Source organism: Bufo gargarizans, chromosome 3 (genome assembly GCF_014858855.1).
Source record: "Bufo gargarizans isolate SCDJY-AF-19 chromosome 3, ASM1485885v1, whole genome shotgun sequence".
Taxonomy (NCBI): domain Eukaryota; kingdom Metazoa; phylum Chordata; class Amphibia; order Anura; family Bufonidae; genus Bufo; species Bufo gargarizans.
Window position 1 is genome coordinate 92,600,339 of NC_058082.1, and position 23,196 is coordinate 92,623,534.

The 23,196-nt window shown below is 43.5% G+C and overlaps 1 protein-coding gene across 1 annotated transcript in view; it reads right to left on the bottom strand.

Annotated features, from left to right (window-relative positions):
- ATM (ATM serine/threonine kinase) overlaps positions 1 to 23,196 on the bottom strand; it is a 207,267-nt gene that overhangs the window by 89,495 nt on the left and 94,576 nt on the right. Inside the window, 10 exon segments of the mRNA XM_044284054.1 lie at positions 1,573 to 1,660; positions 2,188 to 2,365; positions 4,259 to 4,438; positions 5,846 to 5,987; positions 7,654 to 7,825; positions 11,086 to 11,181; positions 11,281 to 11,413; positions 13,546 to 13,710; positions 17,029 to 17,206; positions 21,296 to 21,495. Of these exon segments, the coding sequence (XP_044139989.1) occupies positions 1,573 to 1,660; positions 2,188 to 2,365; positions 4,259 to 4,438; positions 5,846 to 5,987; positions 7,654 to 7,825; positions 11,086 to 11,181; positions 11,281 to 11,413; positions 13,546 to 13,710; positions 17,029 to 17,206; positions 21,296 to 21,495 (1,532 nt within the window).

Consider the following 23,196-nt stretch of genomic DNA (forward strand, 5'->3'; position numbering starts at 1 on the left):
GGAATGGCCTCAGGGGAGCTGGGAATGGCCTCAGGGGAGCTGGGAATGGCCTCAGGAGAGCTGGGAATGGCCTCAGGAGAGCTGGGAATGGCCTCAGTGCTGGGCTACACTGAAGACTATTGCCACCAAGAGGGAGGGAGGGCAAGGAGGGTTAACATACTCACCTAGTCCGGTGTACTCACCTCTCTTCTCTTCCCTGCCGCCATCTTCACCCTTCCTCTTCTTCAGCAGGGTCACCCCTTCAGCTACTGGCACCGTAGTGGCAGGACGCTGGAAAAGGGGCTTGGATGGGTGACCCTTCTGCTGGCGGGATGCAGGGGAGCGAGGCTGCCCTGGTCCCCTTGTCTTCTTGTGGGGGAGGAGGCAGCGTGGCGAACCAACGCTGGTGTGCTTCCCCCGGGAGAACAGGGAGGCGAGGTGGCCACTGTTTCCCACCTGAAAATGAAGGAAAATAAGAAACTAAAATAAAAAATCTTCAGGAGCTGGTCTTGCCTCCTATTGACACTAGAAAAAACTGAAGCTCTCTCTCCAGGCTGGAGGGGGTATAGCTGCCAGGGAAGGAGCTAACAGCTTTATCTAGTGTCAACGCCTCCTAGAGGACATAGCTATACCACGTTTCCTGTGTCCCTCAATGAATATGCGCAAGAAATACAGATACCGGCAACCACAGCTTCCGCAGGACCATTGTCAAAATGTATGTTCTTCCCCGCAAAACAGGCAAGAATAGGACATTGTTCTATTTTTTTGCAGGACAGACATGTGGACATACGGATAGTCTGCTGTCCGCATTTTTTGCAGCCCTATTGAAACTGAATGGCTCCGCACCCAATTTGCAAAAAACGCTGGTTCAGATGTGGAAAAAAAAATAAGATTGTGTGCATAAGGTCTGATAGGTGTCTATGATGTTTAAGTTTTGAAAACTACATCTGTGGTTAGGTTGGGATTTGCAGCTGCAGTATGGACCTAAAATGTCCCCAAATTATGGCCAGTCTGAAAAAGGCCTTACTGAAACTTGGCTTTAGGGCCAGAACCACATCACAAGCAGTAGATACAAGGACAATAGTCCTTACCTCCTGGGCCATGTAAAAAAGCACCAAGCTTTAGTCACCAGCCTTATGATTTCATTAACTTGTCCTAATAGGTTATTATCTTTGTTGGTTTCTAGATTAAGAAATGTAAGTGCACATATCCTGAAGATGACAAACGTAGGTTTCACCTCTGCTTTCACTTCCATAGTAGTCCCGGGCTCAGCTGTTTCTGTGACTCCCACAGAAGCAAATGAAGAGAGCTGCACCCATGCGGAAGCAGAAGCCAGCGGCCACCTCACCAAAGGGTACAGGGATCTCCATTCTGGAGAGAGGTGCAGGTTCCCAGAGGTTGAGACCCACATCTCGATATGCCATAAATATCTAAGATGCTCTGAAAAAGGACTATGTAGGTTTGAAACGCATAAGATTTTCAGCAATCATAATAACCTGTTCATATTTCCATATTTTTATGATGATTATTGAATAAAGTTTGAAGATTTCACATGGAGCGGTGTCTTTCTGGTTTAATTAATAATCCTCTTACCGTCTTTTCTTCCTCAAATACTCCACAATGCTGAGCATCGTTCTTCTGGAAGCAATGTTCACTGTTCCACGGGCAAACCCTTCTGATTCTGGTTTGGAAATGGAATTATTAATTCATTCATTATTTAATTATTGTAAAATCTGCAATGTACAATTTACAAGTGCTTTCTTTTTGGACTGGAACGGCACGCGGTTGCCACTTGTGTTTAATACTAGCTGTTTAAATGTGTATACAGTGAGCTCCCCCTAGTGGTGGCTGAAAAACTGCTTCCTTATACAAATGTATAATATATTATGAAATGAATCAGTACAAAATGTTCAACCTAAAAACTGAACTATAATAAAGGCCCAATACATTTGATGGAGCGCACAGGTGACAACTGGGGCCCATGTTTTGCTATAGTGCCCTATAACTATCACATCTGAATAATGCATATGGTATAATGTTCAGATTTTGTAGGAAAACAGCACTGGCCAAATCTGCAAGCAAGAAGAGGTTGGGGGCAGCCCATCTACACAATGCCCAACATGTTCAGAGAGAGTATAAAACAATGTTACTGTCACAAAAGCCAAAGTATCTATAAAAGCAAACATCAAAGACTCCCATACACTTTACCTGAGTCTGAACTAGCTGGAGTGGCGGATCTGCTGGATGTTGGTGCAGAACGACAGCATGATGTGAAGAACCCCTTGATGTGCTTTGATAAAAGTGCCCTCCATGTGTTATTGGGATCAGAGAGAAGGATGTTATGTATAACATAAGGCAGCATAGCCTGACAGAAGTCTGCTTTGACCTACAAAGTTCAGAGAAACACACTCCGTTACATACGTGCACATATATAACCCTGGAGGAGGAGGGAATAGATTGGCATATTATTTTCTGATAAAACATAACTTTTCCTGTATTTGTGTGCATTCATAGATAGCTGTCAATCAATGAGAAAGACCACCCAGTAGATTCTTAAAGGGGTTGTACCCTTTTTTGGCAGATCTCCAGTACAGCCGGACCTGCGGTGGGCAGCATACTTACCCGATTCCTGTTGCTGGGTACTAGCTCCGCCACAGCTCTTGGATCTCCTCACGTCAACAAGCAGTTTGGCACAGGTCTTGGGGTTGCTGCAACTGTGGTGATGGTGGCATGTCATCCATGCATCTGATCACTGGGTCATGTGACACGTCACCGCTGCGGCCAGTCACAGGCTGAAGTGGCCACATAAACGGTGTCAAACCGGATGTTGACGCTGGGAGACCCAATAGCTGCTGTGAAAGCCGTGGGGGTGGGGTGGCGGAAGCCAGGGGATCAGGTAAGTATGATTACCACCTCAGGTCTGGCCATGCTGGAGGGTCTGCAGAAAAGGTCCCAAGGGGTGAACAACCCCTTTAAAGGGGATCTGTCAGCTCAACAACACCCCCCAAACTAGAGTAAGCGGTTCATACAGTAAGTGATGCTGAGTCTAGTTGTGTCATTTTTCTCTTTATACTCATCTGCATTCTGACGCTGTGCTACGACAAACCAGCAGTAAAATGCACTGAGAGGACTTCTCTTTGAGTCCTCTCCATTATGTGCGTGAGCTCAGGAGTCCTCTCGTGCATTTTACTGCTGGTTTGTGGGAGCACAGCGCCGGAATGCAAATGAGTATGAAGGTAAAAATGACACAACCAGACTCCGCACCACTTACACTATACACTGCTTACTCTAGTTTGAGGGATGTTTCGGAGCTGACAGATTCCCTTTAAAGCCAACACAAGCAGAGTTGTGGGTCAATAAATTACAAGTCCTGCTCTATCACATGCGGCCTGCAGATTGAACTGCATTTACAATATGGCAGGTTCTACTACAGCTGGGCAAAGCCCCGGCACAAAGGTATTCATGTTTTACTCTATTTGGCAATTAATCTCAAGGTCTTTAGTTTGGCTGCTTTTATTAGTTTTTTACATATTCTATTTTTTTCCTTATAGTTTTTCAATCTTCCTCGACCCTCCTATTTTAGTGATTTAAATGCTTTCTTTTTGTCATTTATTGCTTTCTTTACAGTTCTATTTATCCACATTGTTTTTTTCTTGTTCCTTAACCTTTTATTCCCATACGGTATGTACCTCTCACAATTTGATTTTAGGGTGGTTTTAAAAATATCCCATTTTGTGGCTCTATTTTTATTTTTGAGGACTTTGTCCCAGTTAGTTAGGCCTATGGCCTCTCTTAGTTGGCAAAATTTAGCTTTTTGAAGTTTGGTATTTTTGTTCCTCCCTGAAGAAAAGCTCTTTTGAATGACAATTGGAAGGTTATTACTTTATGGTCACTATTTCCCAGGTGTGTCCTCCAACCTGCACGTCTGTTGTTCTGTCAGGCCTATTGGTTCATACTAAGTCCAGTATGGCCGTCCCTCTAGTCGGGTCCTGAACCAGTTGGGAGAGGTAATTGTCTTTGGTTATTGCCAAGAACCTATTTCTTCTATGAGATATACAGTGCACCAAGAAAGGGTCCATAAAGGCAGAAACAAAGTTTTACGGAAAGATGCTTCACAATTATTATATTACAGGGAATGCAAGTATATAGTAAAACATACGTCAGGATAGGTGACAGGAGGTAAATATATATAAAAAATTATAATAAACTATTCCCCATTTCAGTGCATTTGTGAACAGTGTGATTATGTGAACAGTGAGAGAAGTGCACAGCAACTCACCTCACACATCGGTTTTATTAAGAGTAGAACCTCACTTCTCACTCCACCACTTTCAAGTAAGGCACAGGTCAAGCTCTTTATCCAGTTCTCATGGTTGCCATTTTGGGGTATCCACAAAGTGTGATCATCCAAATTGTCAGATGGACCACCTGTGATATCCATATCTTCTACCTGAAGGACCTAAAAGAGAAGAGAACTGAACCCATTACCAATGAGTTACAATACCGCATACTGCCAAATTTATGTCTGAGAATAATTCTCTATGTGCAGTTTAACAACACGCATGGCAAAGATTGCATCTAAAAGGAGTTTATTCACTTTTTTAGGCACAATTTATATTTGTGAATGTAGACTCTAAAAGCGGTGTTTACTTTGAACACCCTTTTCATTGTGGCTGACCCTCCAGCCTTTAGCTGATAACACGTAGCACAAAAAGTGCTAAAAACCGCAGAAGTAGTGAAAGTCAATTACTTTTTCAGTGTCAAGGGAATCTGTCACCAGAAACTTTTGAACAGACGCCCCTAAGTGCAAAGCTGGGTTACTTTTTTGAACTGGCCCGGTTTTTAAAAAAAATTCAATATGGAGCAGTTCCAGAACCAGCCAAGAGCTGGGGTCTGCTCAATAAAGAGCATGAGCTTGGGAGTCCTCATATTCATGAGCTCCCGGCTCGCCCCATGGTCCCCGATTGCTATAGGGAGAAAGCTGTCAATCAGCGGAGGGGAGAGGCAGGAGATCAGGCACTGAATTGAGCAGACTCAACTGCTCAATACTCATTAGCAAGATGACTGGGTCAATTCAAGTAAGTAGACTAGCGTTTTGGTCGGGGTCTCTGTCACCAGTTTATGCTGCTCAAATATCACCAGTTTTATGCTCAGATAATTTTCTCCTAGGGAGGAAACTGTCAATCAGGGAAGGTGGGAAGAGCTTATTCATGAGCTGCCACTCGAGGAAACTGTCAATCAGCAGTGGGTGGGAGAGCGGCGTAGCAACTTATGAGTAAGTGTGACTTTTCTCTGGCAGCACACAGTAAGGACTAAAGAATAAGTTCTCCAAAACGACTGACCCCTGAAATCAGCATGTCTGTCAGTACTTTATGCAGCCCTCAGTGAGGTCAGCATAACAGAGATGACACGTTCTGTTTAAAGGGGTCGTTCCAAAAAAATATTCTGCAGTTTTTGAACCAGCATCTAAATACTTTTGTAATTGCATGTCATTAAAAATTCAGTATAGCCACTGAGTTATTTAATAATATGTATCAGCATAGCGCCACCTGCTGTTTGTCCTTTTTCTATTTCTCTGTCCACCTCGCTGAGGTGGACACACATGCTCAGTTCCATCCTTTAACTGCCGTCAAAGTTGTGATAGGGAAAGAGCTGCTGCAGAAAAAAACGCCAGCTTCATATAAATTTAGCAGAGCAGTTCCAACAATGCATGTGGAGATCTCTGGACCCATGTGAGGTACAGGGCTGGTTCTAGTTTCGTTAGAAAAAGATGTACATGTACTATATGATTTACTGATTTACATTTCTCATGGCATAAACCCTTAAAGTAAAATGGAAACACTGGGTGCAGCTGTATTTCACTCACCTTCTTTTTTGGAGTACGGAATGGCTGCAGGTAGACAAGCATGGGATCTCCACAGTCCTTGTACGACTCCCAAAACTGACAACCAGTTTTTGTAGTCAGAATATTCTTCAAACATGTGGCAGTGGCTGATCGTACATGGATGCTGAAGAAAACACATAAGCACATGCAAATAAACTGTTTTACTTAAAACCATAAGTCAATGCTAATACAAGTTGGTCACGGTGCTACCAGTCCTGGCGCTATACATAGGCACACGTGTTGCAACAGAACACACCTGATGCCGCTTATCTTTGGGAAACAACAGAATCAAACTGGGTAAACAGTGAACGTCCGCATTACTCACAAGATTAGATTGTCAGTCTATTCTACGTCCCAACATTAAAAGCGATAAAGTAATTTTCTGGCACCCACAAATATCCTCAGAATGAAGTTGCAGCCTTAGGCTAGGCGCACACTTGCGCCTAAATACCGGTATTCTGTTCTGGCATGGTAACAGAATACAGGAATCTCTGGATCCGGTATATGCCAGACACCGCACCTGCCGGGTCCCATTCACTACAATAGGATGTGTCAAGTTCTGGTTTGAGTACCAGCATTTTGCTGAGAGATTGGCAGACAAAATACTTCTGTAAGCGCTGATATTGGGCTGCAGACAGCTGAAATACCAGGCAGAGCCACTACCAAAAGTATGGACCTGTGCTTGGGTAACAATGTGGGATGCTCCACAGCACCTATAATCAGCAAACCCCATTAATCTTTAAAGGGGTCCTCTGGGCAGTTCAGATAATCCCTAGCTCCGCCGATGCCATTCCTGCTGCACTCGCATAGGCTGTGGCCTCTTATGTGCTGGTCCCAACCAGGATGTGGCCGCTTCTTTTCCTGTTCAGCTGCATGGTAGTAAATGTGGCTGAACAGGGGAAAAAAAGCGTCCATATCCGGTCCGGACCCAAGTGGAAGACGCTGCAGCCAGTGCAAGCGCAGCAGGCACGGTGTCATTGGAGAAGCGATAGACAGGTAAGTACTATCTAAAAGGTCTTCTTTCCACAGGTCAGTACCAGATACAGATTATCTGAAATGCCCAGAGGACCCCTTTAAGCCACCCTTATTCTAGTCCTGGAAACCCCCTTTAAAGGGGTTTCATCATCCCATTGATGGCATATTCCAGTGATATGGCAGTGTCTGTCATATAGATATGGGACCCCAAAAGTGAAGGAGAGTGCGCCACGCACGTGCAGCATGCTCTGTATTAATTTCTATAGAAGCTACTGTACACCGCACACCCGGCTATTTTCAGAAGTCCCATAGAAATGAATGGAGAGTGCACTGCTCAGTGCAACCACCGCTCCATTCATCTTTACTGGGAATTAAGGACATAGCTGAGCCAGAACTTGGCTATTTTGGGAACTCCCTTAGAAATGAATGCACGGTGGCTGTGGAGATAGGAGCGGGTCCCAGAGGTGGGACCTGCACCTATCTGACACATATCCTAGCAATATGCCACCTATAAAGTGAGACAGCCCCTTTAAGCCCTACTGTGCTGCTTCACATTGCTATCCTGCACAGTGGTGGTCCCGTCCACCCGCTCATTGGTGATTGGAGCCATCTGACAGTCTCCTGTATAGTGTGGATGAGTGCACCAGTGTACAGGGCATTAAACGGAGAGACGTCCCAGAGGCTGGAACCATACCAATCATAATTTACCAAAGTGTGGGTGTATAGCTGTCACTATAATACAGATGTAACTGTGCAAAGCTCTCAATTATCATGACACCACAAGACTGAGGGGAGATTCGGCATTCAATACGCACCATTGATCCGTCAGGGCATTATTTATTAATGTCAGAAGAACGAGTACACACTGAAGCTCCTCGTCTTCAAAAAACTCCCCAGCTTTGCCATAGAGCAGCTCCTTCCTCTGCTGCAGCGCTATGGTGCAGAAGTCAATCGGCCCCAATTCTCCTAAGCAGCTCCCCACGGCTTCTGCAAACAATAACGTGGAAACGGCAGACAGTCACAACTTCATGAATTGTAATGGAGTTTAAGGAGACCTTATGGAATAGTGAAGTGATAGAGACTCAATGATCCATGAAGTCAAAAGTGGTTATTAACAGATGGGGAAGAATCAGTAATGTGAACGGGACCAGCTTATCACACTGCACAGAGAATAATTAAAAGAAGTAAATTTTGGCTTATAAAACTTTTGGAACTTCAGGAGTCCTCTCTGTATTTTATTTGTGGTATTGAGAGCCTCTGAAATGTGCAGGCTTATCTGTCAGCAGTTTTGTACCTATGAAGCTGGCTGACCTGTAACATGTGCGCTTGGCAGCTGAAGGCATCCGCGTTGGTCCCATGTTCATATGTGCCCGCATTGCTGAGAAAAATTAAGTTTTAATATATGCAAATGAGCCTCTAGGAGCAACGAGGGTGTTGCCATTACACCTAGAGGCTCTGCGCTCTCTGCAACTGTCGCACCTGCTCCACTTTGATCAACAGGGCCAGGCAGTGAAAATGTTATCACACATAGCCCTGTCAATCAAAGTTCAGAGGGCATGTCAGTTGCAGAGAGAGCTGAGCCTCTAGGTGTAACGGCAACGCCCCCGTTGCTCCTAGAGGCTAATTTGCATATATTTAAATTTCTTGTTTTCTCAGCAATGTGAGAACATATAAACATGGGACCAACACAGATGCCTTCAGCTGCCAAGTGCACATGTAACAGGTCAGCCAGTGTCATAGGTGCAAAACTGCTGACAGATGCCCTTTAAGAGGACCTGTCTCCTAGCAATTGATTCATAACTTCTAGCAGTAATAATAAAGGAATGGCACAACATAGTCATAAGAATAGATGTTCCAGAATTGTTATTAGATTATTACAAATGTATATATATATATATATATATATATATATAAAAAGAACGTACGTGTGTATATATGTATGTATGTTCCGCTAAAACTCAAAAATCTATTTCAACGAAACTTGGTATACACATCCCTTGCTACCTGGAAAGAAATCTTGTGGGGGTCTCGGCTCTCTAGCACGTACCGTTCCCGAGATATTACCAAAAAAATTACCTGCATTAGCCAATACAAGCCTGCCAGCCTTTCACTTAAAGGGATTTTGTCACCAAGTTTTAAGCTATAGAGATACGGACATGCACAGCTAGATCGCCGCTAGCATGTCCGCAATATACCGGTCCTATAGGGCTGTGTGCTTTTATTTTGTTTAAAAAAGGATTTTCGAGATATGTAAATTAGTCTTGTAAGGTGCCCAAGGGGCTGTACGAACCTTACTGGTGCCACGCCCGGATGTGAAGGAGCCCAGCACCACCTATGTCCTTCGAATCTCCTCCTTTCTTTACCGATAGATTGCCGTAATCTCACGATGCGTGAGCTCGCGCATGCGCAGTTCATTCCCTGAGGCTGATGCCAGCACAGGGAAGGAACACTATACCGGCACCGCGCATGCGCGAGCTCGCACATCGCGAGATTACGGCAATCTATCGGTGACGAAAGGAGGAGATTCGGAGGACATAGGCGGTGCTGGGCTACTTCACAGGCGGGCGTGGCACCAGGAAGGTTCGTACAGCCCCTTGGGCACCTTTTAAGACTAAGTTACATATCTCTAAAATCCTTTTTTAAACAAAATAAAAGCACACAGCCCTATAGGACATGTATATTGCGGACATGCTAGCGGCGATCTAGCCGTGCATGTCCGTATCTCTATAGCCTAAAACTTGGTGACAGAATCCTTTTAAAGTCACTGTTAAAGGGGCGGTCATTGTGAAAGTCACTGTTATTTAATATAAAATTGCAATAAATAAATACCCGAGCAACGCCGGGTCCTCAGCTAGTAGTTACTAAAAAGACATGTCATTAGAGGTGACAGATCTTATTTACCCAGTTCAACACTTTTTGGAAGCAGGCACTTCTGCTCCCCTCTACAGCGCTAAGCGTTGGATAGATTTCAGTGACCTCTCATACAGCTATTTTAACTATTGAAAGGGGTTTTCCTTTAAACAACATTTATGACTCATCCACTGTATAGGTGATAAACGTTAGATTGCTGGGTGACCACTAATGACTAGTACGGGGGTCACAAACTCTATGTTCCTCCTCATCAGCATGTCTGCGTCCTACAGTACTGAAGGAGTTAAATAAAGTATGTTTACGTGAAGGGATTAATGCCTGTACTCTCTCTGCGGCAGAGAAGTAGTCACTAATTTAAAACTGGGGTCGAGTAGTTTTCTCACCCGTCCAAGCTCCAAAGTCATCCTTGCAACACAAAGTATCACTGTTCCTGTTCCTTCCCTAAACTGATCTTAGGAATTAGGGCAGGGCAGGAATAAAGAGAACCATACGGTTGAGATCTAGCAGTGCAATTACCGATGAAAATTAAAATTTCCCAGGGAAAGCTTTAAAGGGAGCCTTTAAAACGTATCTGTTGTTTCAGGTGACTTTTTAGAATAAGCTGTCATGTACATAAGAAATAACACTCTTTACGGCCATTTGGTATTTTTCACCCCTTCTGCACCTCTGTAGACTCTATCGCTAATTGTCGCTTTTCACTTAGTTTGGGCAGGAGACTAGCTGCATCAACCTCTAACATACACAGAAAAGGCGATCCTGTTCCCCTATGTCTCTGTAACACACCCTCATAAACTGCAGCAGCGCCTCTGTTTGTCTGTGCCTCTGTCTCCCTCCTGTAGCTCACGCCTCCTCCCCTCTTCATAGACTTCTATGGGCATGTAACCTGATCCCTCAGTGTACTAATAATACATCTTGTTTTAGAAGATGGATTTTATCAATGAACTGAGGGAGAATAATCACTTCACAAGGTAGAGATGGGGAAGAATTGGCTCATAAGTGAAGAAAGAGGCTTTACAAAGTTTCTCTTGTACTAATGAGTTACACAAAGTTTGTTGAATGTACACTGACTATTTAAGCAGCACAGCATAGGTTCTGATTACATCTGTGTCATGGCTTATATTCACAACGGAAGCCATAACCGTGTGCCGAATCTGTCTTACAATGCGTCCACCCATGTGACCCCACTGACTTCGAATTGAGTCCATTGTGCTTCCACCAAGCAATAGCACTACATGTGCTATGAACAGTCTGAAGAGCAGGGTATCTCAGATGCTGATCTTTTATTTCTTAATTGTTAGGCTGGAAGCTATTTTTATATTGTGTCCTTTATGTCAAGATTACCAGAAGACAAGGTCCATGCATCTTTTACTACTCACCCAGTACATCTTTCCCATTTTCAAGGTCAGCTGCATTCTTGCTCAACTCTAAAAGATTCATCACCAGTTTTGGAATGACATTATTCTGAGGATTTCCTAAGTGGAAACAATACTCCAGTTACAGTGGGTAACGTTAACTTACTTATAAGGGACTGCATTTCACATGCTCCTTTAGTCAAAATGTACACAGAATACCTTGGAAGTCACGCACAATATCTTTCATTTCATCCTTGTGCTGTTGTAACTGTTTTCTTAGGTCATTTAGTCCCTCCAGTCGTGTTAAGGGAAGTGAATCACACACACTTACAGACAGAAAATGATTTAGTTCCTGGACAGAAAAAAAAAAAAAAAGACCTTAGATACTGAGCCAACAGCAACATTTTCCCACGAAAAATATTCTACAGTTTTCAAACCAGCACGTGGATCAGAATGCTTTTGTAATTGCATGCAATTAAAAATGTAGCATAGCCACTGAGTTATTCAATAAAATGTATCTGTATAGCGCCACCTGCTGTTTTTTTTTTTCTTATTTCTTTGACCTGCTCACTGAGAAGGCCGCACATGCTCAGTTTCATCCTTCAACTGCCTCCTGAGCTGTGATAGGGAGAGCTGAACACACCCCCTGAGCTGTGATAGGGAGAGCATGGACACGCCCCTTTGGCTGCAGCAGAAAAGACACTCCCCTTGAGCTGTCAGCTTGATATGAATCCAGCAGAGCAATGAATGGGGAGATCTTTGTATCCATGTGATGTACAGGGTTGGTTCTAGCTTTTTTAGAAAAAGACTGTCATCTACTATATGATGTCTGATTTTCTTTTTTTACATTAGTCATGGGAAAACCCCTTTAAGTCTAAAATCTTAACATCTCAAACATCTCAACTCTTAATGCATGGAGAATTCAATCTTACATTGAAGGGAATTTTCCAACTGTAGAACCTTATCTCAAAAGGAAGTCTTACCTGGAAACCAGATGATTGCCAAGCATGGGGTCTTCGCCAGTAACAAAGGCAATTAGGCAGCAGGTATGCCTTTTGATTGCTCTGTGATAACATGCACAGAAGTCCATGTTACCATTTCCCTGGGGAGAGACAAGCTATGTGCAGCCTGTCAGCACATTCCCATTGCCCAATCTCCTCCTTGGCTGGCTCACATCTAGGCTGGTTAAATGAGGTGGAATGTTTTCTGCTGGCATATCTTGGGATATGTAACAGCTAGAGACTCATGCCAGGTCTTGATTTAAAGCTTACAATCTCAGATTTAAAACAAGACCAAGACAGTGTTAGAGCACTTAAAATCGAGTCGGAGTACTTGGGGAGGGCCTTGCCAGACTCACTCTGGCACCTCATCTGTGTCGTTACTTCATAAGGAGAACCAATATAAAATCTTAATGTACTGGTATCACACTCCTGACCTCCTCCATAGAATGAATCCAGTAGTTCCGGGTGATTGTTGGAGATGTGGCTTACATAGGGGTACATTGCCTCACATTTTCTGGGATTGTCCCAAGATAGGCCCTTACTGGACTGAAGTAGGCGCTCTCCTGATCGACGTTTTTGGTACCGAAATCCGACCGGAACCTCTGTCCTTCCTGCTTAATGTGGTCCCCAAACAAGTCAAAAAGCATGCACTCAAGCTGCTGCTACTGATACTAACAGCAGCTCGTTGTCTAGTCTCCCGATCGTGGAAAAGCCCCGACCCACCACAGGTCTCTGATTTGTATGCCAGGGTAATGGAGGTCCGAACAATGGAGTATTCCACTGCTATGTATCAGGACAAAATGGGACAACGCCATATGGGACACTTATTGGGCCAATAGGCAACCTTGAAGATTCATGGGGAAAGGATTGTTTCCTTTTACCCCCCCCTCCCTCCCCTCTCTGTCTTTGTTCATGTCATTTGTCATGTCTGTTGGCTATTTGTTTCAGATATATTGCACAGCAGTTTTTGTTTTCTTTTCTTTTTCTCCTTTCCAGACTAGTTACAGATGAATGTAGTCTCAGTTGGATAGATTTAACGCTTTATTTTTGTATGGTCTTCAATGCTTCATCACTGAATACTGTCAAGTGTTACATATGCTCATCCAATATGCATGTGATGTATTTTGTGTATTGCCCCTTCCTGGAACTTCTGTGCACTATGCTATTGTAAAAGTGTATTAACGTTCTTTTGTTTTATATACCATAATAAACATACAATTATAAAAAAAAAAAAATCGAGTCGGGAATGAAAGGTGCAGATATATGCAGCTTTCACTGAGACTACTTTCTCAGGCTCTGACTCACAATTTAATGTGGCTATTGCCTTGATTTTGAGATTGTTACACAGCCTGAGATCCAGCCATCAGTAGCAAGGACTTTTAAGGTACATCCTTGGCTACTGAATTGCCACCCTGCAAGGACGTATGAGATATATCCTTGTTAGGGAAAGTGTTGACGTTCTCCATTGCATTGCTAATAATACCTCAATCAGTGAGAAAGTTCCTTTGCTGTATTTGATTTTCTGATGGGTCTGCCGCAGGTTCCTGAACAGAGGGTGGTCAGGGAAGGGGTCCAGAAGTTTAATCATGTGGTAGAGATTTTCATTATCCTGGCTTTCAATTACCAAAAAGGTCAGCAACTCGCACACCTAAAGGCGAGAGATGAGGGAAAAAAACATGTTGTTCAGTTACACCTAGAGGCTCTGCTCCCTCTCTGCAACCTCCATGCCCCCTGTGCATTGATTGACAGGGCCAGGCATTATGCATTATGACGTTTTCACTGACTGGCCCTGTCAATCAAAATGGAGAGGGCACGGCAGTTGCAGAGAGAGCAGAGCCTCTAGGAGTAATGAAAATGCCCCCTTTGCTCCTAGAGGCTCATTTGCTTCCAAAAAAATTCTGCAGCACTTTGGTACTAAAATTAATGAGGGCACAACGGAGGTAAATTATATACGCTAAGGGCCCTGGGCGGACCATTATTTATACTGGGGGGCATTCTTTACACTGGGGGGCACTAGATATCTTGGTGGAACAATGGGGGCATTATGTATGCTGAGGGCCCTGCAGGGGCTGGGATTTTAATAAAGGCACATACAATTAATCAGTTTTTTAAAGGATGCAAAACGGCCCATAAAAATGTACACATGGATGAACACTTTGATGCAAAATGACCATAAAAAAATGACAGTTTATCAATTTTTAATGTCCATTTTAAAATGTTGTGTGAATGCACCCTTAGGTAGATTAGTAGATGGAGAAAACATAAGGTCAGTTGTTGAAAGGCAAGACGGCATTATAACAATCATAGGTGAGACGGCATAATAATCAATCAATCAGATGGCATGATAACAATCAGTAGTGCAGGGGTTATATCACGGGGTGAGGTATATAGTCAGGTGTCGCCAGCATAGAAGTGCTACTGAAAACCAAGGGGGTTATTTATTAAGACCGGCCTTTTAGACGCTGGTCTTAATACCTTTTGCACTGGCAATGGATGCGCCCAAGTTATGTAGAGGCGCCGGCCTCTACATAACTTAGGCACATCCACCGCCGGTCTAAATCTACATCAGCTCCCTTGCTGGTATAGATTTGGATTATTTTCTATGCCTAAAACAGGCGTAAAAAATGATAAACGAGATGGGCTTTCCTGCCCACCACCTTCCCACCCCCTTTTTTAGACCTGGTGTGAGCGGGGAAAAGTCGCAGACTGCGATGCAAATAAGCTTTGCGCTGCAATCTGCGACAGATATACGCCAAAAGGGACATATATCTGTTAGCAAATGACACCCCAAATCTGCATAATGTGTACAGAAAAAAGAACAGGACCAAGGACTGAAACCTGAGGAAACCCAAAAGCAAAAGGAATATGCAGTTGGCAAATGATACACTAAATGAGTCATCTGAGAGAGCACTGTTGTTTAAAGAGGACCTTTCACCACTCCGGATATTCCTGTTTAATAGCTTCATGCATCCCCCATGTAATAACAATTCTGGAACATCTATTCTTGTGGCTCTATGTTGTGCCATTCCTTTATTATTTCTACTAGAAGTTATGACTGAATTGCCAGCAGTCTGCAGTAAGGGCACAGAGGGGAGGTAACCAGTTGGGGGGGGGGGGGGGGTGTACCTGCACAGTCTGAACATGGTAGCACTGATTGGATAGAGTCAGACTGTGCAGGTACACCCCCCCCCCCCCAACCCCAACTGGTTACCTCCCCTCTGTACCATTACTGCAGACTGCTGGCAATTCATCCATAACTTATAGTGCAAATAATAAAGGAACAGCACAACATAGAGCCATAAGAATAGATGCTCCAGAATTATTACATGGGGAACACATGAAGCTATTAAAATAGGCAGGTCAGAAGTGGTGAAAAGTCCTATTTAAGGGGTTGTCCAGGATTGTAATATCGATCGGTGCGGTCCATCATCCCAAACCTCTACAATTGGGAGTTGTTCGGACGTTGGCACTAAACATTGTGTTGTGGACGGTAACTGCAGCACTGTCAACCAAAGGGGAACTGTGGTGAGGAGATGAACAATGCCTGCGTTCACCACTGTAGAGAGTCCCTGACAATCCTGCTGAGTGGTTTAGGATCGAGACGCTGAAAGTGGTCTGCAGCAAGAATGCTGTGTTGCATGGGTCTGCCAGGTAGAGTGCTTCACGACAGGATAAGAAGGCCCTGTGTAATTTGAATACATTTTCTGACCACTTCAAGCAAGTTCCTGTAGTGGGTGTGGGTGTAAGGTATGCCACCCCTGCCTCTGACTGTGACCAAAGACTGAGAGGGTGCCAAGCCACGGAGGCACCGAGTCACCTTGAACAGTTAGTTGTTATGTCAAGATTGTACCAGAACACTGTGTCCCCCTCAGAGACGTAATCAGCAAACTGCATGTCTAACTGTGACTGTAACCACCAAGATAAGTGCCACTGTCTGCAACCATTATGTTTGCTCCAGCCGAAGAAAGCTCTGCTTCTATGAACTGTTCAGTGTCTTCCTGCATTCCTGCTTCATGAAGTGGGGTACCATGTCAGGACCATGGGCTACACACTAAAAACTGACATGTTTATAACCATACGGGACCACCACTGATATTACTGTTAACTCCTTCAGAAATATTAAATATTAAATCGGTTCTCCAGGAATTAAGAAAATACAATTTCTGAAAATACTTAAATATATTACTAAATTACAAATATAATCCCAAATACCTTTCATTATTTATAATGGCTTGTTTTGTCTAGGGAACAATCATTAGGAGAAATAAAATAGCTGCTAACCTGTCATACAGAAGGACAAGTCACTTCACAACACTGAGCTAAAGAGCTGCCTCATCCTCCTTTCTTGCTCGTCAGGGATTATGATCCTTAATACAGCTGATAAGGATCTTCAGCTGAATCTCTGTAGGAATGGAGTTCATGAGTAGACATGAAGTACAGAGAGGAGGTGGGGATGTGGATAATGAGCAGCAGCACTTGTCTGCCGTCACCATTACCAGAGCCCCACATTACCACAGACTGTGCTGTCCGTCCGCTCTGTAATTCCTACAGAGATTCAGCTAAAGATCTTATCACCTGCATTCAGGATCATAATCCACGACGGTAGAGCAGAGAGGAAGATGAGGCAGCTCTTTAGCTCAGTGTTGTGAAGTAACTCATTCTCGTTTGATTAGGACAGGTTCTGTGTGGACGGCGGGCATTTATTTCTCTTAATGATTGCTCCCTAGACAAAACGAGCCATTAAACTAATAAGTATTTTCATTTTCTTAATTCCCGGAGAGCCCCTTTAAACACCTCCATAATTTCACTAACCCTTATACAGGTACAACCCTGCATAAAAATGTGATGTAGTGCAAACACCCCTCTCTGGGGAAGGACTGGATGCTAGAAATAACACAATGTGAGGTAAGTACCAATATAATTTATTACATGCATTAAAAAAAAAAAAAAACAGAACAAAGTTTACCTGTTCTTGAATTTCAGCCTGACAGTTTGCCAGAGGGATCAGGCTTCCCACAATGACATGTAGGTGGCTTTCCAGTGCGTCCTTGCAGTAAGTGACTGCTGCTGTGCACACCCGATGTAAAAGATCAACACACAGCATCGTACTGCGAGTGCAGACATCATTTGTAGGGCAAACAACTCTAAAACAGGAAAAAATACATTTAACAGGTACTGCAGACCACCTTATAAGGCTGAGGTTACAGAGGGGTAAAAATGCAGAATTCGCACTAGCACAACCTTTATAATGGTCTGTGAGAAACAAGAAACACTCCTGACATGTCTGTTTTCCTGTGACATAGTGTTCAAAATAATAGCAGTGTGTTTAAAAAAGTGAATAAAGCTCAAAATCCTTCTAATAGCTTTTATTTCCATACACACAAATGCATTGGGAACACTACACATTCTATTCCAAATCAAAACATGAAGAAAAATATATCAAATTTGTGTTGTTCAGTTAAAAAGAAATGAAGAAAAGTGAATATTAGACTGTTTAAAACAATAGCTGCTTTCCTTTGAGTCACTCCACTAATACTTAGTTGTATAACCGCTGTTTCTGAGAACTGCTGGACATCCTGTGTTGCATCGGAGTCACCCGACTTCTGGCCCCTGTGACCAGGTATTCCAGCCCAGGATGATTGGACTACATCACACAGTTCTTCTCTATTTCTTGGTTTTGCCTCAGAAACTGCATTTTTGATGTCACCCCACAAGTTCTCTATTGGATTAAGATCCGGGGATTGGGCTGGCCGCTCCATAATGTCAATCTTGTTGGTCTGGAACCAAGATGTTGCACGTTTACTGGTGTGTTTGGGGTCGTTGTCTTGTTGGAACACCCATTTCAAGGGCATTTCCTCTTCAGCATAAGGCAGCATGACCTCCAAGTATTCTGATGTATTCAGACTGATCCATGATCTCTGGTATGCGATAAATAGGCCCAACCCCGTAGTATGAGAAACATCCCCATATCATGATGCTTGTCCACCATGCTTCACAGTGTACTGTGGCTTGAATTCAGTGTTTGGGGGTCGTCTGAAACTGTCTCCGGCCACTGGACCGAAAAAGAACAATCTTACTTTTATCAGTCCACAAAATGTTGCGCCATTTCTCTTTAGGCCGTCAATGTGCTCTTTGGTAAATTGTAACCTCTTCAGCACATGTCTTTTTTTTTTCAGCAGTGGGACTTTGCGGGGGCTTCTTGCAGATATCTTGGCTTCACATAGGCGTCTCCTAATTGTAACAGTACTCACAGGTAACTTTAGACCTTCTTTGATCTTCCTGCAGCTGATTGTTGGCTGAGTCCTTGCCATTTTGGCTATCCTTCTATCCATATGAATGGTAGTTTTTCACTTTCTTCCACGTCTTTCAGGTTTTGGTTGCCATTTTAAAACATTTGCGATCATTTTAGATGAGCAGCCTATCATTTTTTGCACTTCTTTATATGTTTTCCCCTCTCCAATCAACTTTTTAATCAAGGTACGCTGTTCTTCTGAACAATGTCTGGAACGACCCATATTCTTCAGAATTTCAGAGAGAAATGCACTGTAACCAGCATGTACAACATGTGCTGCCTTCCTTCCTTAAATAAGGGCAATAATTGTCACCTGTTTTTCAAAGAATGAATGACCTCACTAATTTAACTCCACACTGCTATTATTTTGAACATGCCCCTTTCAATAAGTGATTGAATTACACAGAATCAGCAGCATGCATGTCATGACTGTTGGGTCTGTTGGATTTCTATTACTCTACTTCACCTGCTAGTAAATTATTTGCCATGTAGAAATATCATTTCTACCAAAAACAGTGATTGATCAGGTCAGTGATGCTTGACTGCTATTATTTTGAACACAACTGTAATTCTAAAGGCAACTTTCTGGTTCAGGGGGTATTCACATGACCCTAAGTGTTCTGCGAGTGACTTCAATGGGTCCGCATGTAGGAGTAAAGTATAGGATATGTTCTATCTGTTGTGAAGCAGCAGCATGGATGCAGAAGCACACAGAAGGACTTCCATGTTCTTCTGCATGCATCCGGCCATGCCTTAAAAAATAGAAAATGTCCTATACTTCACCCATTGAAGCCAATGGGTCCACACAGTGATGCGGGGTGCCGGTATCCAAGTTTTGTGGATCCGCAGTTTGCGGAGACCGTAAAACACTTGGTCGTGTGAATGCATCTTAACTAGGGAATGAGCAGAAGACTTACCCTATTGTACCCTCTTTTGCATCTTTTCAGCAGCATACCTGCCAATCCTACCACCTCAGATGGCCACGCCATTTCTAAGACTACCTGATTGGCAGTCCAAGATGTGTACGCCTGCCTTTGGATTGTCCAGTGCTGCTCTCGGATTGACCAGTGCTGCTTACGCGAGCCGGCAATCGGAGAGCAGAGCTCTCCTAGCCGGAAGTGTCTTGCACTACAAAGGCACAGCCATCTTGGATGGCAGAAGAGAGACCTGGCAATGGGCAGATCTGTGCTTGAAAAGAAGGGAACCATGTATGTGTTCTGTCTATTCCCCAAGTAATGGGATTATCGTGTCTTAAAGCGGTGGGTCACTTTAAATATTTCTGTATTGTGTCTTTCCTCTGTTATTCCTCCTGGAAATATTAATATACTGACACCTTAGTGTTACCTTTCCTTATAAGCTGTGTCCCTACATTATCTGACACTATCTGCACTGACGATGGGGACATTGTCACCATTGACAAGGGTAATGGTAAGAGTTCTAAGACATGGTGCTACAGAACTGTTACTTCATAAGACCATAAACCTTTTCTTTTTTTTAAATCAGATGTTTCTTTATTAACATTTTTTTAGACATGTTCTATCACATCAACATGACAGTTCTTTCAGGTCGCAGACCTATACAGTATCTATCGCATATAATATATACCATATACATTATATTACACATATCCACGAAAGACATGACATAAATCGTCAAAGAAACACAGGTATCAAAACATATCTAGCGCGAATACTAATATTTTCCATGAACAAAAAGACCCATAACCCACCCCCCTACCATTCCCAATAAGGCAGGGCACATATATAGTCACCTCTTTTATTCCAACATTCCCGGGGTGTCGGCACCACAATACCCCTCAGTAAACCATCTTCCACCATCAAGTTCCAACCCCCGATATTCCATAAGACATCACAATCCAGCAGCCATCTTCCCATACAGCCTCACTTCAATGTCAGGTAACCCATTCACCAACAAGCATCTGTATATGCACCACACACCTGCTACCACCCAATATCCTATGTATCCTCCATCCTCGCTGCATTTACCTTATATAGAAAAACTCCTTGTAAGCGCCAACCAGGAGCTGCAACACCCAGAATTATCGATCCAGCTGCCCCAGATTGCTTCAAATTTGGACAGACATTTCCTTTTCTGATATACTCCTCTTTCTAAGCGAATCACTATATTTAATCTAGCAATATATTCTGATATGTCAGGAGGTATGGATTGGATCCACTTTGCTGCCAATGTTTTCCTAGCTTAATATAGCATTCTTCCTATACCAGTAGTTACAACAGAATAAACCTTTTCTAAACTTTGAAATGTGGCACAAGGCAATGTTGTGGGCACCACACAATTCTAATAGGCTGCCAAATTTCCATATGTTGCACCCAATATTGCTACGTAACCTCAGTGGCAGAAGCAAGTAATGTATGTTTAGGTTTCTCCATTCAGGAGTGGCAAGGCTCTGTCTACCCTATTGCTGCTGATTGACAGTGTTCTGCCTATACTGGGCATAGAGAGGGAGCTGCTAATGAGTGACGGCTAAATACCAGGACTGCATATTTCTGTATTGTGCCTCCAGTTCCCGCATTCAGCCGTCACCGAGTAGCACCATCGTCTCTATGCCCAGTATATGGAGAACCCTGTCAATCAGCAGAAAGAGGGTGGACCCCTGCCACTCATGAATACCGGGGCTCAGTGTTGGCTCCGGCTGCAGGTAATAAAGTGTAATTTTAGGAAAACCACATCAATAAACTAGTGACAAATTGGGGGCCCCAGATCAAGTGACATAAACCTGGCAACAGATTCCCTTTAAGTATTTAGCTTAAAGGGGTTTTCGAAGACTTTATAAATGATGACCTATACAGCATCTGATTGTTGGGGGTCCGAAGACCAGACAACAATTACTGGAAAGGAGATTCACGGAAGATACTCTACATACAAACATGCATTACTACATTAAATGTCAAATACGTACCGACTATTAATATGGTGGATCAATGTATAAATGACATCTCTGAGGACGAAGGCCCACGCTCCCCCTAAACCATCTTTAATTTCTGCCAGCAGCAGATTAACAAACAGATGATAAATGATGAGAATACGATGCTTCTTGTGGATATTGTTGCTTTCTGCAGCCTGTTTGCATATGGACAGCAAAATCTTTTGGAAAGCATCCTAGAAAAAAAATATACATAATGTAATTAAAAAAATAATAATAATCAGTCTGTGTGCACGCTGTCACAAGCAGTTTTCTTTGAATCCCGTCATCTGACGGCTCATGTGCGGCTCTTTTCTCCTCTTTATTCTCCTGACCTCAAACACTGTCTATAACTCACTTCTTATCAAACCTATAAGAATATAGCTTAAATAAATGTCACTGAGGTCAGGAGATAAGAGCTACACATAAGCCTATAGATTCAAAGAAATCAGACTGTGACAGCTTGCAAATAGACTGCTTTTTAACCATTGTACAGTATGTCAGAAACTGTTAAACAGTTTTAATATTCAATAGACCAATTTTAATAACCAATAGACCGATTGAAAAAAAGATTTTTAGCTCAAAATGAGTAAAATGCAATCATAAAAACGTCCCTGAAGGTGTACATGTAATCTTTCACCTTAAAGGGGTTTTTCACCTTTTCAGAGCTTTCGTGCAGACCCTACCGCGTGGGCAGACCTGAGGTGATAATCATACTTACCTGATCCCCGCCGCCTGGGTCAGGCTCCATCGCTGACCTGTTGGCTCTGCCACCCTGCATCTACATTTGGTCACATGGCTGAAGGGCATTGATGGGCAGAGATGTAGCCACTTGGTGCACCTCAATTTCTCAGTGCTGGCCCAGCCCCTAAGTGCACTGAAACCCTCATTTGAATACAGCATGATATTTTTTATTATATTTTTTCTCCGGAACACCCAACCGATTTTCATAAGTCAGGTATCAGTTTAATCAGCAGGATCAACCCTACCTGACGGGATTGATTAATAGGGATGATTCGGCTACTAGGTTTTCTTGAAAAATGTTGTTATACTGCTTTTTTTTTTTTTTTTACTTATTCTTGTAACCTGCAACCAGGGCCGGCCTTAGGTGTTCAGGCGCCCTGTGCGAGCTAACCTTGTGGCGTGCCCCCATAATGTGCCAGTATAAAATACCCCTATTTAGTGCCCCTAGTAAATGACCCCATAGTGCTCCTCTCCCCCCTTCCTCCTAGTGCCCCCCATAATGTACCAGTATAAAATGTCCCATATATAGTGCCCCAGTAGATGCCCTCAATGTCCCCCATAATTTGCAAGTATAAAATACCCCTTCTTAGTGCCCCCCGTAGATGACCCCATAGTACTCCTCTCCCCCCTTCCCCATAGTACCCACCATGTGTCCCAGTATAAAATTGTACTGTACAGAGCCCATATAAAATACCCCTTCTTTGTGGCCTCAGTAGATGCCCCTATAGTGCCCCCAATCATGTGCCAGTATTAACAGCCCCCCCCCTGTGCCAGTAATAATAGCCCCCTATGCCAGTAATAGCAGCCCCCCTGTGCCAGTAATAGCAGCCCCCAGTAATAACAGCCCCCAGTAATAACAGCCCCTCTGTGCCAGTAATAACAGCCCCCAGTAATAAGAGCTCCTCTGTGCCAGTAATAACAGCCCCCAGTAATAAGAGCCCCTCTGTGCCAGTAATAACTGCCCCCAGTAATAAGAGCCCCTCTGTGTCAGTAATAACAGCCCCCAGTAATAACAGCCCCTCTGTGCCAGTAATAACAGCCCCCAGTAATAAGAGCCCCTCTGTGTCAGTAATAACAGCCCCCGCCAGTAATAACAGCCCCCCCTTTGCCAGTAATAACAGCCCCCGCCAGTAATAACAGCCCCCCCTTTGACA